Here is an 18982-nt window from a genome sequence, read left to right as displayed (position 1 = left end):
AGCGGTTTAGCGCCTGCCTTTGGCCCAGGGCGTGATCCTGGAGACCCGGGATCGAATCCCACGTCAGGCTCCCGGTGCATGGAGCCTGCTTCCCCCTCTGCCTATGTCTCTGCCTCTCTCTCTCACTGTGTGCCTATCATAAATAAATAAAATAAATTTAAAAAAAAAAAAAATAAAAAATAATAGCAATAAACACTACAAGAGATACATGGGAATAGTTCTGAGAAAACTGACAAAATTAATTCCTCTATTTTTAATTGAGGAAACAGAAACCCTATAAAGGGAAATAACTCTTCTAAGGACACTGGTATACCAAGAGGCAGTTCTGGATTTTCAGTGGCACCAAATCCTGAAAATCTGAGTGCTGGGTAATTTTGGTATTGTTTTTCTTGTTTAAAAACTATAAACTCATCATATTTTCTGATTATAAATTCAGTTACCTATGCATTCTAGAAAGTACAGAAAATTCAGAAGCACATTAAAATAAACCACTAACATTCCCATCCTAGTACCTGGATAATATGATCAATGATTTGATCTATTTTCTTCAAAATTTTTGTCTATGTATATTTGTATTTTATTTATTTATTTATTTATTTATTTATTTATTTATTTATTTATTTTTATTCACGAGAGACACACAGAGAGACAAAGACAGAGAAGCAGGCTCTCTGCAAGGAGCCCATGTGAGACTCGATCCCAGACCCTGGGATCATGCCCTGAGTGAAAGGCAGACGCTCAATCACTGAGCTACCCAGGCATCCCATATTTGTATTTTTAAATATAAAGTTAGGATTATACCACATATACCACTTTGTGCATGGCTTATTTTCATACATATTTTCCTGTATCCTCATCTGGTCTTTTTGAGTATGATAATATAGCACTAAATCATGTTCATGAAGCATATGCCATTCATTTAATCTATCGATTTGGGTTTTCAGAGAAAAACCAAATTATCAGATGACTGTGATGATCATACTGATAAAAGTTAAACCCCACAGGTACCTGGGTGGCTCAGTCAGTTAGGCATCTACCTTCCGCTTGGGTCCTGATCCTCAGTTCCTGGGATTGAGCCCAGTACTGGACTCCTTGTTCTGCTGGGGCCCTGCTTCCCCTTCTGCCTGCCGTGCTCTTCAAATAAATAAAATCTTTAAAAAACCCCAACAGTTTAACTCCAGAGCCAACCCAGGCACATGTATACATGAAACACAGGTGAGTTCCTAGAGCCACGGGTTATCCTGGTGGAGAAGGGAAAAGGACAAAACCAACATCATTTACCTGGTCCTACCTGAAAGGGGACAGAGATCTGGTTAGCGGGAATAGAATGGGATTTGGAAGGAGTCTATGCCTGCCCACCAGTTAGCTCTGAGACTTCAGGTAATCTCCTAGCCTCTGCAACCTTGGCTTCTGTAGTGGTGGACTGAGGACAATACTGGCGCCAGCCTCACCAAGGGCCAGCTTCTTCCTGAGGCTTCCAGCCTCAGGGCCTTTGCACCGGTCATTTTCTTTGCTGAAGCCAGCTCCGCCCTACTCCCCGCCTAACCTTCCCTACCCTGCCCAGCAGGCTAGATGGGCGATATCACAGGGTGGCTTGCCCACCCCCCCAGGTGCTCTGGCCACAGGCTGGGCGTCCAGGTCCTGGCCGCCACCCCGCGCGAGGCAGAGGCCCCTCCTCTCGTTCACTGTCAGCACTTAGAATTACAACTTGTCATTATTTTGTCTCCTGCCTGTTTGCTTGGGTCTTGCCTGTCTTCCCCTCCCTTCCGTCTTGGTGGCCGCTGTACACGGCCGGGGCCCCATACGCGTTGGGGAAACAGCAGGAACAGCGGGGAGGACCCACGTCGGAGGCCGCAGGGAGAAGTGCGGGGGGTTGGGCTGATTCCAAACTGCGGCGGGGGGCGGGGCGCAGGGGGCGGGCTCGGGGGCGGGGCCTCGGCTCCTCGGGGGCGGGGCCTCCGGGATTGCGGCGGAGCCAGCCTGACCGCTCGGCCCCGGCTGCGCCCGGCTGAGCTCCTCCGGCCTTCTTTGCCCTCCGGCCTCCCGCCCGCGCCGCCGTTAGGGGGCGCCCGCGCTTGCGGCGCCGCGGCTCTGCTGGGAAGGCGCCGCCCGCGCCCGGCGGCAGGAGCCGCAACTCCGGGCGCGGGCTCAGTCGTCCGCTCTGCCGCCGCCGCCGCCGTCGCCGCCGCCGCCGCCGCCGCCGCCGCCGGGCGCAGGCTCGCTCGTCCTCGCGCTCCCGCTCTCCGGCCGCCGCGTCTCCGGGCCGGGCAGCTGCCGCCGCCGCGCAGTGAGTGGGGGCGGGCCCGGGGGCTCGGGGGCCCGGGGGCTCGGGGGCCCGGGGCTCGGGAGGGCCGGCCACAGGAGAAGCCCGCGCGGAGCGGCCGGGATCCGGGCGGTGGCGGGCCGCGCCGAGGGCACCGCGGGGAGCCGGGGCGGCGCGCTCCGGGGCTGGCACGAGCCCGCGGCCGGGGGGCCGGAGGCCGGGGCCGGGCGGCCGGGCTGGGGCGGGGCCGGGCGCTTCGGGGGCCCCGGGCTCGCGTCGCCGGGGCGCGCCCCCCGCCCGGGCCCGGAGAGCATCTCGTGCCCCGCCCGGGCCGGGTGCGGTGGGGGGTGGGGGTCTTGGCTGTGGGGCAGCAGCGAAGCGTGGCCCGGACCGGGACACATCGACTTTTGCCCGAAAAGGATTGTTTTAGGGGGTGGCGCCTATTAGCCACCAATTGCCCTAATTCAAAGGCTATGGCAGGGCTTCTGAACCCAGCTCTAGGGCATTTTCTGCCCCCCCCGCCCCCCGAGACGACCCTGTGAGTGCAGCTGAGTCTTACGCTCGGAGGTGTGTGTCTTGGCGTTTCCAGTGGTGGACGTCGGAGGTGATAGATGACCGCGGTGATGGGGAGCCCCGAGGCACCTGCCAGGCTGGCGGCGGTGGAGGCTGTGCCTGAGGGTGTGGGACAGCAGAAACGAAAACAGATCCTCTGGATATTCTGCTGAAGTTGTCACGTTTCTTCTGTTCCAGTATAGTTCTGGACCAAGTTGATAAAAATCCGATTTTAGGACTTTGTGATAGAAGAGGTTTGAGTGACAGGCGGACCCCCCCCCCCCCCCCCCGCCCCGTGACCTGGCTTGGCCAAGAATGTTTGGGGTGGGCCCAGGTATCTCCTACCCTTTTTCCCCCTCGTCTGGCTTGCTTGCTTATTTATTTATTTATTTAACTTATTTATCTATCTATCTAGTTATTATTTATTTATTTGTTTGTTTGTTTATTTATTTATTTCCCCCTGCCACAGATGCCCAGGTGCGATCTCAGAATAGGAAGAGAGCTAGTAGCACAGCAGTTAGCACAGGCCTGATCCCAAGATTGATGTTTTCAAATGAACAAATATGTAGCTAAGGAAAAGGAAAAATCGTTTTATCTGCAGGGTTGGTAGTTGGGAGAGAACTTGTTCTTTGGTCGAGAACTGCCGGTCCATGCCAGTATTTCATTTTATGTGATGCCGATAGATACGAAGCGTTGAGTTGGTGAGGACTGCCATCGATGCCATTCCCGAGATGTGTGTGATTCAGATTTTCACAAGTCATGTTTTACTCAAGGCATTAGTACATAAAGGAATCCTAGGGTGAATCCGTCTATGGGTCCCTCAGTATTATCTCGGATTTTGGTATTTAGAGTCTATTTTAAAATGGAATATGCATATTTATCTGGATGGGGCTTTACCTTATAGATAATCCTGAGTCATGCTTTAGAGAAGTCCCTTCTGTGATCAAGAGCTCAGATATCTGGTGGTCTCTATAAAAGCTGGTTGCTCCCCTTTACCTGTAATTAATTCTCCCTTCTGGAGCTCTGGAGAAAGGAGGACCTGGGGAGATTGGAAGCAAACTAAGAGGCCTTTTCTCCCATATATTTTTTTCTGTTTCCATGCCAGGGCTGTAAATTACTCGTGCTCACACTCCTGAAGTTTCTCAATTTACCAACCCAAATTTTGTTTATGCTACCACCACTAGTATCTTCACGTTTGTGTAATACTTGCCAGTTAGCACACGGTTTCCTAGTCATGATCTTGCTTATTTTCTTTTTCTGCAAAGAAGCTGGACTTAAAGAGGGATTTCCTCGGGGGTCTCATGATGAATAAAAGGAGTAGAAGTGGGATGCAGAGGCTCGCTGGTCATCAGTTCTCTTTTCCTCTGCACTGGCTTGCATGTGACTTCAGAACCCTAGTCCTGATCTTTTAGGACTAGGACCCTGTAGGCTGGTTGTTTCCTTTTGTGTTACGCCTGTATGGTATCATTATGATTGGGAAGGTGGTATTATACTATTTTATTTTGTAGAAACTGAGGATAAGAGGTATGTTTTGATTTTGTGGCTATTTGTGACAACTCTTTAGTATTAAGGTCATTTTTTCAACCTAGACCTCGTTTCCTCTAGACTACATGGAGAGAGGAAGGAGAAAAAATAATTAATTTTAGGAAAAAACAATCTATTTTTGTGTTGGTAAGGACACCCTAACACCATAATCACTTTCTCCTTGTGTGCCTGGCTACTTGTGTCAGCCTATATGTGAAATGTTAACCCAGAAGATTCCTTTAGATGTCGCTGAACTCATTCCTATAAAAAGTATTTCATTTTCAAACTCCTATGTTTCAAGAAGTGAGGAGTTCCATACAAATGGAATTTTGAGGTATGTATAGATGGAATTTATTGAGTCTTCTTTTCTGAATGCCAGACACAAAGATTTCCGTAGAAAGGCATTTTACAGGGGTTACCTAGAAACTTTGGGAAGACAGTAATTACAGGTTTTTATTATTTATCCGAGTTTGGAGGTGTGCATTCTGATGGATAAGTTGTTATATAGAAGTAGGAATTTTGCTTGTGAGAATGCTTAGTTTTAGTCTGTAGCAGAAATGATAAACCCAGAATATTTATGTAGAATTAGTTCATCATAACCAAAAGCTTGATTGCTTGCAGTTCTGCAGTGATGAGGAGAATGGTCTAGGTTCTTAGGTAAGTTATTAACTTGTTGGATTGTGGATTTTTCAGATTTGCTAGTTTAGAAAATTGTTAGCAGTTTCTTTTAAGGCTTTTATAAATTCTTTAGTGTGTGTTTTCCTTCGCTTAATTATCTGCTAACATTATTCTGTCAGAATTTACACATTAGTCATAATTAACCTTTGAAGCTTAAGTGTGGGTGAATTTTCAGTACTGTTTTATATTCTTTGGGAATGGTCAGCCAGTTGTTTCCACAAGAATTTTATTTGCTCTGTAGGTGAGATACTTTCAGGTAGGACTGATTTTCAAGGGTCAGAAGCCTTTCTTTGAACTTTATAATTGTGCTTGGTTGCATTTACAGTTGTTTAAAATGATCTTTAGTAAGGATAGTCACTTTATTTATTTATTTATTTTTAAAAATTTATTTATTTATGATAGTCACACACAGAGAGAGAGAGAGGCAGAGACATAGGCAGAGGGCGAAGCAGGCTCCATGCACCAGGAGCCCGACGTGGGATTCGATCCCGGGTCTCCAGGATCGCGCCCTGGGCCAAAGGCAGGCGCTAAACCGCTGTGCCACCCAGGGATCCCTAGGATAGTCACTTTAAAGAAATAAGTTTTTCATTGTTACCCTCATAATCCCTATTCCTGGCAGATTTTCTGGAATATTAGATTTTTCTTTGTCTTCATCAAGTAAAACAGGCCCATTTGATACCCATTTCAAGATCTTCCTTCTGCTGCCTGTCTTGTGGTCATTTAACTTCTCATTAAACCCTCTATTGGAGACTGTGCCAGAAGAGAGAGAAGATGAAAAGCAAATGAATCATTTTCTAAATGTTAGCAGCTCTGAAAAATGATTTAGTAGAAGAGATTGACGCTATCCCAGAAATTCTTTCAGATTATGTTTTATTTCATTCATCTGTATTGTCTCTGAGATGTTCCTAATAGTCATCAGTTTAGAGGCTGATTATTCAGCTATTGGATGACCAGGAATCTAACTGCTTTTTTTTTGGTTTGTTTCTTGCAGTATCTAAGCATTAAGCATCCCCACAGAGGATGTTTAGAAGTAAGGAGTAGGGATAAAATTTAAACTGATCAATACTGTTTTTTCCCCTTAGGGCTCTTTAGTGAACAGTTTGGTTTTTTAAGACAGTTTAGTCATTGTTATTGGAAATGACTAATAGTAACTTTATTTTATTTTGAGTATTTGTATCTTATACACAAATGTAGGGAGGTTTTGGGGTGTTTTTAAAGAAACACGAACTTCTATAGATTCCCATAATTGATTTCTTGAATTATTAAGCTTGGGTTTCATTACATCTTTGAATCGGAGCAGAACCTGGGCTTTTGCTGTGGAACAGACTCCAAGTCATCTAATTTTCTTTTTATGATTGTTTAAGAAGTTATCTTATTTTGGTTTAGCAGTAGAAAAGGGGGGAGAAAAGGATTAATAGTGGACAGACCTTGCATAACACCTGTAACATTGATGATGTCTGTTTTTTTCCTTTGTCTTTGGTCTCCCAGTTCTCATTTAACCATTTGGATATTCATGGATTGGAGTTCTTTACTTGAGACAGTGGTGCTTGTGAGTAGGTGCTTGCTTTTTTGCCTCAGGGGAATTTTTACAAGCCCATTGTGACTGCTCACTTAGACTTAGTTACTATTAAATTTATTTATAAATAAAATCCACCTGCTAGGGAGTCTATAGTTAATCCTTTCAGGTTCTTGTTTCCTGGATTCTGTTCTTTCAATTTCCACCCAAAGAGGGGATTTATAGAAGGATCTAGACTAGTTGTCAGAAAATCCAAGATCTTTTTTTTTTTTTTTTTTGGTTAAAGATTTATTTATTTATTCATGAGAGACACAGAGAAGGAGAGGCAGACACACAGGCAAAAGGAGTAGCAGGCTCCATGCAAGAAGCCTGATGCGGACCCTATCCCCGATCCCTGGACCCCAGGATCACGCCCTGAGCCAAAGGCAGATGCCCAACCACTGAGCCACCCAGGCATCCCAGAAAATCCAAGTTCTTAATCCGTTACTTTCCAAACTGTGGGAACTTGAGCAAGTCATTTAATCTGCTTTTTTTCTATTTTGCATCTCTGAAATGGGGATGGTAATTCATGCACTGATTATTGTATCAGGAATGTTGTGGGAGAAAATTTATTTACATTTTAGAATATCTTTTTATTTAAATTTTGGAATCCCTTCTCTCAGGTTGTCCAGATATTCCTTCAGAGTTCTCCTGAGTGAGCTCTTCCTGAAGTCGCCCACTTGGAAGTGTTCTTGTTTTATCTTCCTGAAGGCCTCTGCTAGTCCATCCATTATGTAGCACTTTTCTGTACAGTTGTTGCATGTTGTTTTTCTTCACAGATAGAAAGCTCCATGAAGGCAAAGATTGTTTTTTTCTTATTTTTGTGTCTCTACATTGCACATCGTCCACCCACCCCGTTGACCTTTAATAAATGTTGGTTGAATTATTTTTGAGGCTGTCAGGAATGAATACTTTGGGTGATGGGAAGATACCAAAGATGAGTCTATTTCGGATGACTGGCCTTTTAAATTGCTCAGTTACTGATCTTTCTGTTGTATCGTAACTGAATCAGATGTTCATAATATAAATTGGTAAAGCCTGTTTTCTTGATTCTGTTTACTTCAAATACTATGAAGCAAGTCAGAGGAATGAAAGGTTGTCACAACCCCCCTGAATTTGACATTTGTTCTATTTCTCACCCTGTAGCATGTGGAGGTCTATCTATATCCAGCTGCTGAGTATGGAGAATTAAACCTGACGGCACGTTGTCTGGTCCACATTTTAGCTTGTTTTCTTTGAAGAATGTGCAAGGTGGAAAAATAGATGCTTCAGGCTCTGATTTCAGCCCATGCTGTGCTATGCAAATGTTCTCTACATGCCTGAGTGACCTTTTTGAGAAAGAGCCTTTGTGATCTTCTGTAGCCAGGGCCTGTTCTGGGAATAGTGTGCCAGATTTCTCTAAAAGTGGGAAAAGTGAATTTGTTCAAAGACCATATAAAAAGCCAGTGCTTTTCCTGGATAAATACCGATAAGTTCACGTTTCTTACTGTCTCTTGCCAGAGCTTTTGAAATTTGCTCTGCAGTTTGCTTTGCTGGTTGATTTGGAGAATGAAGTGTGTGAGAGGGGACTGACTAAAGCAATTCTGTAGCTGGGAAAGTGTTTAAGTGCTTTTGAATTGTAGATAAAAATAAATTCAAACTGGCATCATTAGTATCTGGGTGTTTATCAATGTCTTCAGGCTGGCTCTCCATAAATGCCGGCTGAATGACTGGCAACCAGATTTCAAAGGTTCTTTTTGTCCCAAATTGTGCTCTAATGATTTGGCATTTAAATTGTTTTCTATTTGTTTTGATTATTGTACAAAATGAAATCTATCGTTATTAAAAGCATAATTAGTGTTTTTTAATGTTATAAAAGAAATACCATTCTGATGTATTTCTCTTGGAAAGTGTACTGGTGTCTTGGGAGGTTTATGACTTTTAATGCTTTTACTGAGATGTTTGGTTGTGTAGCTGAAATGGATGAAAAAGAGTTCTCTTTCTCCCTTTCCTTAAATCACCTTTTTGATAAGGATCATTGTAGGTTTGCACCAGGATAAGCTTGTACAGTTAACCGTAATGTTCTCCTGTAGAAATTCTAAAAATTGAATTCCCAGAGAGGGTAGGTAGAATTTTTTTTTTTTTTTTACAGATTTATTTATTTGTTCATGAGAGAGAGAGAGGCAGAGACACAGGCAGAGGGAGAAAGGATAGGTAGAAATTGAATGACTGGTGTACTTACTGGGCTCCTTCTCCTTCCCTAAGCATGGGATAATTTTTTTCTCTAAAGATCGTCAATCTCTCAGGCATGCGTAGACAGTCTTAAGAGGAACGCTATCCTCTCCAGGTCTTTGCCCTGTAGCCAGTTTTGGTTGAGTGAAGATGAGTAGTTACCCGATGCTTGGCCTGCTCTTTTGGGTGGAAGAATCATTCTGTTTTCGTAGTTACATGCTCTGTCATATGTCTTTTTCTCCCCCCAAGTTTCCCTGGAACCTGGGCTCCCCAAGACGCAGCGCTGGAGCAGATGGATAATGGAGACTGGGGCTATATGGTGAGATGCTTTTACAGATGCATTTTGAAGGCTGGCCAATAATTTTTGTGTCTTTCCCCCTTCTTCTGTATTCTTAGGTATAATGCATCTTCAAAGAATGAAAGTTATAAATTAGTATAACACCCTCTCCCCTCTTAATGAGTTTATTTTTGGGGTGTTTTTGTTTAGTTTGGTCTTTTTATGTAAGCAAAGTCAATATGAGCTCTCTAAGTGACTTTTTATAATCACTTACTTGAGAGAGATCATAATAATTTAAAGGTCTTCAAAGTATATCACTCTTAAAACCCTACATAGAGTAGTAACTGTTAAAATGGTCTAGTAGGTAATGGTACAGAGGATTTTTCTTGTGTTAGGAAAGTTGAAGTTTGAGAAGTTGCCACTTCTCCCACTTGTACTTTTTTTTTTTCCACTTGTACTTTTTTTTGAATGTGCTGGTCTTCCTATTTTACTTATCCTTTTTTTTTCCTTTTTTTTTACTTATCCTTTAATCAAAGAAATATTTCACTTGTCTAGTACCTGGAGTCCATCTGTCTTTATTTTTATTTTTTTCTTAAATATAATTTCTAAAAGGGAAGGTATGTATTATGTAGAGAAGCTAGCTTTTCAAAATTAAAAGCCAGATTGCAACATTAATGTTACAAAAGTGAATACAGTATCAGATTATAAAATTTGAAAGCTGCTGTTAGCCTTTGGGTATATAAGATTGTGTTGACTAGTATATTGTTATGTTAGTATTTGGCACTGTATTTTCCATGGAGAAATTATAAAGAGTAGGTCTGCACTAATTTTTATTTTTAAAATAAATTTTATGATTTGTTCCCCTTTTTTGAGTGGGAAAAATGAAAGAAGTATGTGTTAAATTGAATTAAGAAAAAGGAAATTCTCTTTTTTTTTTAATCAGAAAAAAACTTATATGGGTATATTTTAGCTTGGCTTTTCTCTTCCCATAGTATACTCTGACCTAAAAACTTCTCTATAGGTATTGGACCTGAAATTAAATGGCTTTGGAAGTCATGCTCTTCTTTTTTTAGTGTAAGGTTTTAATGAATTAGATTTACCCTTTTCCTATTGAAAGAAAGTATTAGATCCCTTTATCTGGGTAGGTTTATCATTGATAGTAAAGCTATTTTGTATTATAGGACTGCTAAATACATTATAGCCTGAAGGAATCTTTTGCTTGTTACTATTAATTTTTTTAGTTTGTCAAAGTTAGGATTTAAGAGATTTCAGATGACTGATCATTTTTTAAAAATTTCAGATGACTGACCCAGTCACGTTAAATGTAGGTGGACACTTGTATACAACGTCTCTGACCACACTGACGCGTTACCCGGATTCCATGCTTGGAGCTATGTTTGGGGGGGACTTCCCCACAGCTCGAGACCCTCAAGGCAATTACTTCATTGATCGAGATGGACCTCTTTTCCGATATGTTCTCAACTTCTTAAGAACTTCAGAATTGACCTTACCTTTGGATTTTAAGGAATTTGATCTGCTTCGGAAAGAAGCAGATTTTTATCAGATTGAGCCCTTGATTCAGTGTCTCAATGACCCTAAGCCTTTGTATCCTATGGATACTTTTGAAGAGGTTGTGGAATTATCTAGCACTCGGAAGCTTTCTAAGTACTCCAATCCAGTAGCTGTCATCATAACCCAATTAACCATCACCACTAAGGTCCATTCCTTACTAGAAGGTATCTCAAACTATTTCACGAAGTGGAATAAGCATATGATGGACACCAGAGATTGCCAGGTTTCCTTTACTTTTGGACCCTGTGATTATCACCAGGAAGTTTCTCTCCGGGTCCACCTGATGGAATACATTACGAAACAAGGTTTCACGATCCGCAACACTCGAGTGCATCACATGAGTGAGCGGGCCAACGAGAACACAGTGGAGCACAACTGGACTTTCTGTAGGCTGGCCCGGAAGACCGATGACTGATCTATAAGCCTGGGAGAAGTTCCTGGAAACTCACTCTCCAGGACATGGAAGAGACTTTTTTTTTTTTTTTTAAATCACAGTGTGGGATTTTTTTTTTTTTTTAATATTTGTATTTATTTGAAGGCATTGAGGACCAGAAGGAAGTTTTGTGCGTTAGCAGACTCCTCTATGTTTTGTTCCTTTTACCTTGAGTATGCATGTGCCTGTTTGGAGCCTCCAGATACCTTTTTTATAAAAAGAAGTATGAAAATCATTATGGTATATAATCTACTCTTAACAGAGCTTTTTTTATTACAGTGCTACAATGATTTCTGATTAAATGGTCCCTAACTCAACTAGAAGGCTAAAAATGCAGGAATGAAAGAATAAACAGAGTATTCATGATGCCTTTGAGAAAAATCAAAACATCATGTAGGGTGACCTAGTTTCCAAACCAATAAGAAGTATTGTAATATTAAAGGAAAACTGTTCCAATCATTTAAAAGTACTTGTTAAGTACTGCTTTTTACAGTTATGACAACTGTTTCTTTCTATGCATATAAATCAAGCAACCAAATATCTGTAGCCATGGAAATGTCTGACTAGAAATATTTATATTGGATTCTGAATACAAAATGTCCCTGTGGTAGAACTCTTACTTCTTATGCCTGGTGCAGTATAATTCCCAAGTGTACTGTCTACCAGAAGAAGAAAAAAAAACTAATAAAAAATGAAATATGAAAATTAGGTTTGTATTTGTTGATTATTATTACTTATGGGGGGGGACATCATATTTCTTGCCTAAAGTATGTATTGTTTGGTTTATGTCCCAGTATATCCTGCTTATAACACCTTTGTATTTGACTCCAGAGGACTCAGTAGAACCTGAGGAGGCAGTTTATAGAATCTACTGTGTTACTGGAGCAGGAATGGATGGAATTAATCATCTTGTCTAAAAGAGTGCATATTCAAACAGGGAATCAAACAATTTGATAAATTTTTTTTCAAATAGGACTTACGTTGAAGATTTTTCTTCAGGAAGCCACTAATTGTCAGCACTGAATATGACCCTTTTGCTAGCTTTGCACTGAGCACAGGGACAAACTGGCTCTTTACTTTTTTCTCACAATATTATGGTGGCCCACAAATATATTTTATTATTATAGTTAAGTCTGTTTCTGAGGAGAAAAACTAAACTGCAGTGAGTGAAGGCTCTGGAACAGTTGGAGATACATATGTACTTTATTTTACTGTGGTCTTTATTTTGAATAGTTGCTTTGATTCTCTTTCTTGGAAGTTATAGGAAGGATTATGTTAGCTATAGTGAGACTTCCTAGTTGCTGGAACACTTTATAAAGTAAGTCATGTAATTTCTTCCCTGTTTTCTAAGGGAAGAGTGGAGTTTTGAGGCTGTGTGCCCTTTCCTTTTCTCTTCTACATGAGAGAATTCTGAAATTCTGTCTCTGAAAGGAGGATGAGAACACTTACCTATATCCATTTTTGCCCATGTCTCTCTGAAAATTTAAGATTTGACAAATGACCAATATCTAGAAACCTGTAATTACCCTGTTTTTACCATCTTCAACTAAACCATCTTCAGCCGTCTTCAAACTAAAATCCTATCATACTATTGGCAGGTTGCTGTGGTTTCATTAAATGGTGTGAAGTTATCTTTTTAGAAAATTGTCTGATACTTCAAATTGATTAGAGATTACCCCCCTCCTCCAAAAAAACATCCAGCCACTTATGTGTTGTTGAATTGGCAGAGATAGAAGCAAGACAGGATGATTTGGAAATGAAAATAATATTAGTTCTAAGGTTTTAAAAATTAAAATCTTATGGGGTCTCTTCCTTGCCCAGTTTACTGGAGAAAAGTTTGTTTTGGTCAATTTTCTTAGGTTTATTAATTGTTAACTAAGGGGCTCCTGGGTGGCTCAGTCAGTTGTTAGGCATCCAGTTTTTAATCTCAGGTCTTAATCTCAGGGTCGAGGGTTGCAACCCTGCATTGGGCTCCATGCTGGGTGAGGAGCTTACTTAAAAAAAAGAAGGAGAAGAAAAAAAGAAAAAATTAACTAAATGATTATTTTTATAAGTAAATTAGGAAAAGTAGCCAGCTGAGGTTTTTTTGCAACTTAATCTGGTGGCATTTAGTTTTGAGTGTTTACTTGTGCAATATGAAAAATGTAGTTTGATTATATTTGGGTAATTTGAGACAATTATGTCTTTTTAAGAAAATTTTAAATCATTTTCCCTGCAAAATAGTTGATTTTCAAAAATTGATACTTAGTGGTATTCTCAGAGCTCTACATTTTATTTAGATTACTCCAAGAACAGGCACTTTTGGAGGAGGATTGTGTGTGCACATGTGTATATCCCTTTAAACCTTGGATAAATGTGTGCTAAATTAGACATAAATGATAACTAATGAATCTATTGACTTTTAGATCTAAAGCAAAACTGTGGTATTTAACAAAATAGATGCTACAAATGGATAGCACTACTTTATTTATTATGGGAAATTTTAAACATAATCAGAAGTAGAATAGTGCAAATACCCACGAACCCCTTGAATGACCCCATCTTCAGCTATTCACTCTCCCTTTTTCCTTCCATAGATTTTCATGAAGTAAATCACAGATGTTTCATCCATCCATTCAGATAATGACCCTCTTTAAAAAATATATACTTTAGGGGGTGCCTGGTTGGCTGAATTGGTAGAGCATGTGATTCTTGATCTTGGAGTTGTGAGTTCAAGTCCTACATTGGGTATAAAACTTACTTTATTATTTTTTTTAAGATAATAGGGCTATTATTATCCCCTGCTGAGTCAGGAGCCCGCCATGGAGCTTGATCCCAGGATCCAGAGCCAAAGGCAAACCCTTAACCATCTGAGCCACCCAGGCCGCCCTCAGAGCAAGTGAGCTTGCTTGCTTGCTTGCTTGCTTCCTTCCTTCCTTCCTTCCTTTCAATTTTATTTATTTATTTGAGAGACAGTGAGATAGCATAGAAAGCATGAACAGGGGAGGGGTATAGGGAAGAGGGAGAAACAGGTTCTCCACTGAGCAGGGAGCCTCCTGATGCAAGGCTCCATTCCAGGACCCCAGATTAGGACCTCTGAACCAAAAACAAAAGCAGATGCTTAATTGACCGAGTCACCCAGGCGCCCCTAGAGCTTACTTTAAAAACAACAACTATGTATATGTGTGTGTGTGTATATATATATATTTTTTTTTTTTGAAATATATAAAGTATATATGAAGTATACTTTAAAGTTGAATGCTATATATGCCATAGTTCATAGTCCCATGGTGGCGCCTCTTGAATGCTCTTCATTATTTCACAGCTTGGATCTCCAACTTTGTAATAGTGGTTTTATGTATTTCTCATAGGCAGGGTTCCCCTGTTTGTAGAAAAAAAGTACATTGTTAAGACAATATTTCTGCCAGGATTAATGACTTTTACCTCCACATTAAGTTTTTAGTTTCAAAAAAGTAACATTACATAAGATTCTTAATTTTAAAAATTAGTTTTTTTAAATCTGTTTTGTGTGAACATATGGAGAAATATTTTTTCCAAAGGGCATCCTTCCTTTTCTCATGCAGATTTTAAATTGTGGATGCAGGTGGCCAATTAAGAAACAGCTTATCATTTGCTTTTGGAATTTAATACAAATAAAATGCTTGACTTTTTGAAGTTCTTTGAAGTTGAACATTAACCGCAAAGCAAGGACTCAGAAGATGAATTGGATAATTAAGGTTCTATGTAAGAGTAGGTTATTTCCCCTTGTTCACTAATATATGTCTTAATTCTTTGCTTCACAGTTCTAGCCTCATCTTTTATATTTACTTGTTTGCCTGTCTAGGCTAAAACTTTGAGCTCCTCATTAAAGACAGGGTCTATGACTTCTGTTCTCCCTTATAGCCTTAGTACTTAGAACAGTTTCTGGTGTAGAGCATATGCTCAATAAATATTCATTGAGTGGAATGAATGGATGAATGAATCAGTAGGTGTGTTTCATGTATCTAGCAACTACTTGGACAAATTTTTACAGTAGAATAATTGGGGGAAATAGGATTCTTGTTTTGAAATTGTCCCCAGTGGTTCCTGCACTGCTTGCATCTATAGGGAATCACTTAAATATGAATTCATGTGGGGAGCAGGAACAGCCTTTTGCAATTTACTTTGGAGAATCTGGCTGGAAATAGCATCCAGCTCAGGAAAAAAGCCAAAAAACAAACACACCATGGCTAGAGTAAACTATGAAAGAGCGCATCATCCTGTCTAGGGATAAAGCTCAACACTCAGCCTGCCCCAGACAGAAGAGAGACTGTCTTAGGATTCTAAGATGTTTAACTTAGCATAGCACTTTTCTTTTGGTAGAAAATGTCAGTGAAATATATACCCCTTTGTAATTTTGTGTCTCCAAGGTATGTTTTAACATAGCTATTGTTTTAATTTATTTGAAATACCTTCATTGTGCCTTTTTCTACTGGTGCCAATGAGGAAAAATGTCTTTTACTTCAAAAGACATTTGAAGTAAAATGTCTTTAGCTTCAAAATTATCTAGAGATTAGAAATATATACCTTAAAAGTGCTATTTTGGTAGACTCTCAAGGAGCCAGTAGTGTAAGATTATGTGGCTATATTTTAATAGTCAACCGACTGTCATTTTAACTAACTGGCGACAGTTCTCTAAGGCCATTGATAATCTCACATTCCCAAATTGCTGTGCATGGAACAGTCACATTGCTCTACTTGTCACCTTTTTAGCAAGGTAATGTAAGCCAAGATGGTCAGAGTCTGCAGCACTGTGTATGCAGGAGGTTCTTCATTTCACTGTGGGTCATAAAACTATGTTCATTTATTCCATAAATGCAAAGTGTCTACTCCGAGACAGATCCTAGAGTTAGGAAGAGAAAGACTCTATCCTTGTTCACAGTCAGGTAGCTGGAGATAGGGAAAAACAGAAAAGTGAATGGGAAAAAAAAGAAACAAAAAAAGGAAGGAAGGAAGGAAGGAAGGAAGGAGAGAAAGAAAGAAAGAAAGAAAGAAAGAAAGAAAGAAAGAAAGAAAGAAAGAAAGAAAGAAAAGAAAGAAAGAAAGAAAGAAAGAAAGAAAGAAAGAAAGAAAGAAAGAAAGAAAGAAAGAAAAGCGAATGAGATGATGAGCATCAACATTTTACCAAATCTGTTGATGCTCTGGACCAGTCACGCTCCTCATTTACATAAGCTTGCCCTCATATAGTATGCAGATTAAATGCTTTTAAAATAAAGATTAGAAACAAAGTAAAAAAAAATGCACTATGTTCTTTAGTGATGATGAGGAATCAGAACTGGCATGTTTCCTTGTATTGCTAGTTGAGCAGGTTTGAGCTAGATATTTAGCATTTGCTGGCAGGGTCGGTTTTTCTCATGAGCAGCAAAGGGCATAGATTTATCCTTAGACCATAGGAGCTAATCTGGAGTAGGAGGACTGCTGTCGTTTCATGCCAGGATTTAAATATTAGAAAGTAGGGGGAATCTAATAGAAAAAGTAACACACCAGAAGTAGCTTAACTGTATTAAGCAGTAAATGTATCATACTTTCTTCAGGTAATTCTTTATATTTTCTTATCAAGTTAAAAGGATGCCTTCCTGGAGACGGGAAATGACCAAAATGGATTGGCCTTCTATCTGACAAGCATCTTGGAGGTGACCAGTTATAATTTTAGATAATCGTGTTAAATTACGCTGTGAGGTGTGACAGGATGCAAAATGTGAAGAGCAAGTCTAACACCATGCTAAGTGTGAATGAAAGCCTAAGAGTTGCCAATTTTATGAGGTGTTAAGACACTTTTCTGAAATTTGACCTAAGGGGTAAAAAAGTAAGCTTCGTTACCTGAATAACATTTGCACTACAGAGCTTAAAATAATCTGTTGCATATCTATAGATTATCTTTGTTTTGATCATCTGTATCAAATTTGCTATTAAATATTGGTTACCCAATTCTAAATATAGGGTTTATTTCTTTATTCCAGTTATTGTAGTCATTGACATTCATAACTTTTCCCGTTGAGGCTTATGGCAGAGTCTGGGACGCTGACCCTAAATCATTAGGATTTTATGAGTCCTCCCTTCTGTCAATGACGTAGAGTTCTGGTATTCTCTCTTAGGGACAGCTGGGGATCTTTTTGCCATAACCCTTGTAATAGACATTTATATGGCTTTCTTGGGCTGCTGATGGTCCTGCAACAGCCTTCTTTGTTCCTGGGATTGTGTTCCTTAGAGTGAAGAGGAAGGAGGCATCTCCAGCACAGAGAGTCTGATCTGATCCCCCACCCGAAGCTTCCTATCACCTCTGAATACCCATTTTTATCAACACAAAACTGAGAGGTAAAAGGCTGAAAACATGATGGTTCAATCACTGCAATGATTTATCTTCTTTGTTACTTAAACGCTCGTTTGGCACTATGTGTGTATGCCCTTGGGTATGTCAAGCCATGATTTAGAGCTTGGACCTTCCTCTTAATTCCCTTTACCAAATTCTGAGCCGTGTCTTTTGCTGATTACAGTCTATACTCAGAGTTCCAATCCAGGCCACTCCTGGATTTTTTCATGTATTCTCAAAATGTTTTTAACAGACATGCTATGCCAAGTAATTTCCAACCTAATGGGGAATCAATTAAAATGAGAAAACATGGAGGTTGTATTCATGCTTGTTCTCTGCTCTCTTACATAATTCATAATGAGTTCTACTCAACTACCTGAGTATTGGTCGGTGACCTCTGAGCCCAGTGGAACAGACGTTCATAGACATTTCCATCATAACAGCCAAGTGCTGAATTTAAACAGTGATCCATGAAGTCAAAAGCATCAGTTAACAAGATGGCATCCTTCCTGCGAGAGAAAACAAGAGTTTGTGAGTATTTTAGATTGCTTTTATGAATCTGTTTAATCAGGGATGGTGAATAACAACACCTAATTAAGAGGTCACAACAACTCAGCTCGGTTGTTTTGAACAACTCAGCTTTAATTTTCTAAAAGTTTTAATTTTTGATCTGTTAGATATACAAGTAGAAGGAGTCCAGTAATCTTCAAGGCTTATTATTTAAAATCAGCACATCCTTGTCTCATCTGTGCTTCCCCCACCTCGGGCAATCAGTTTCAGTATTTCAGCTCGTATTTTGGTATTTACCTGAATGCCTCTAAATATCTTGTGTGGATTGCTACTTCTTGGTTGTTCAGTTTTAGGTATTATCTGTCAACTCTCCATTACAAAAAGATAAGGATGTGTTTTTAGTTCCCTCTTGTCACCCTTGTATCATCCTGCCTCACCTCTGCTGCTTCTTGGTGTTCCTGCTCCCAGTATAGTTATAATTCTGGTCAGACTTATATTTGGTGCTTGCATTATTATGACTATATGTGTGTCTATAACTGTGACTTCGCATATCTTGCTCGTGGTTGAGCAGTGTCCCTACCACGTCTCTCCCATTAGAGTGATCTACCTCCTGGTCTGCTGTTTCTCACTGTAACTTTTGTCATCATCCGTAGCAATTTCAATACCTACATGAATGTTCCTCTAAAATGCGGCTTCTTGGTTCTTGGATCTTCTCTACTGACCTTGTTCTAGGGCTCCCTCTGTCACTTTCCACCAAGATGCCATCCCAGGACTCAGTTCTCCATATCTGCACCTTCTCCATGATGTGGGGCGTGTTCCTTTCACTGGCTCCTGCCCTTTTGGCTTACCCCCTCTAGAGTTCTGACTCCGATAATCTTTTTCTTTTCTTTTTCAAGCAACAAAATGTGTTTTCTTTTAGCCTATTGAATGAAATATTTAAAAAAAATTGTTCACAGGATGCCTGAGTGGCTTAGTGGTTGAGAGTCTGCTTTTGACTCAGGTCGTGATCCTGGGGTCCTGGGATCCAGTCCCATATCAGGCTCTCCTCCCTCTGCCTATGTCTCTGCCTCTCTTTCTGT

At 40.4% G+C, this 18982-nt stretch overlaps 2 protein-coding genes across 16 annotated transcripts in view; one reads left to right on the top strand and one right to left on the bottom strand.

Annotated features, from left to right (window-relative positions):
* The window catches only part of KCTD6 (potassium channel tetramerization domain containing 6), a 41063-nt gene extending 29290 nt beyond the window's left edge, over positions 1–11773 (top strand). For 2 of the 5 annotated variants that reach the window (XM_077858337.1, XM_077858339.1), the window contains 2 exons: positions 9033–9102; positions 10361–11773. In XM_077858337.1, coding sequence (XP_077714463.1) covers positions 9033–9102; positions 10361–11047 — 757 coding nt within the window. In that variant the 3' untranslated portion in view covers positions 11048–11773. Of the gene's footprint in view, positions 1–2175; positions 2288–4649; positions 4674–5523; positions 6567–9032; positions 9103–10360 lie in introns of those variants that run through there. The other 3 variants (XM_077858338.1, XM_077858336.1, XM_077858340.1) reach the window with 3 other exon arrangements.
* A 1741-nt stretch (positions 11774–13514) lies between these two features.
* The window catches only part of ACOX2 (acyl-CoA oxidase 2), a 31661-nt gene continuing 26193 nt past the window's right edge, over positions 13515–18982 (bottom strand). For all 11 annotated transcript variants that reach the window (XM_077858298.1, XM_077858300.1, XM_077858301.1 and 8 more), the window contains 2 exons: positions 17770–17902; positions 13515–14426 (listed from right to left, as the gene is read on the bottom strand). In XM_077858298.1, the coding sequence (XP_077714424.1) occupies positions 14364–14426; positions 17770–17902 (196 nt within the window). In that variant the 3' untranslated portion in view covers positions 13515–14363. The remainder of the gene's footprint in view (positions 14427–17769; positions 17903–18982) is intronic.

Source organism: Canis aureus, chromosome 19 (genome assembly GCF_053574225.1).
Source record: "Canis aureus isolate CA01 chromosome 19, VMU_Caureus_v.1.0, whole genome shotgun sequence".
Classification (NCBI taxonomy): Eukaryota; Metazoa; Chordata; class Mammalia; order Carnivora; family Canidae; genus Canis; species Canis aureus.
Note: the sequence above shows the minus strand (reverse complement) of the source record. Positions and strands in the feature narration are given on the sequence as shown.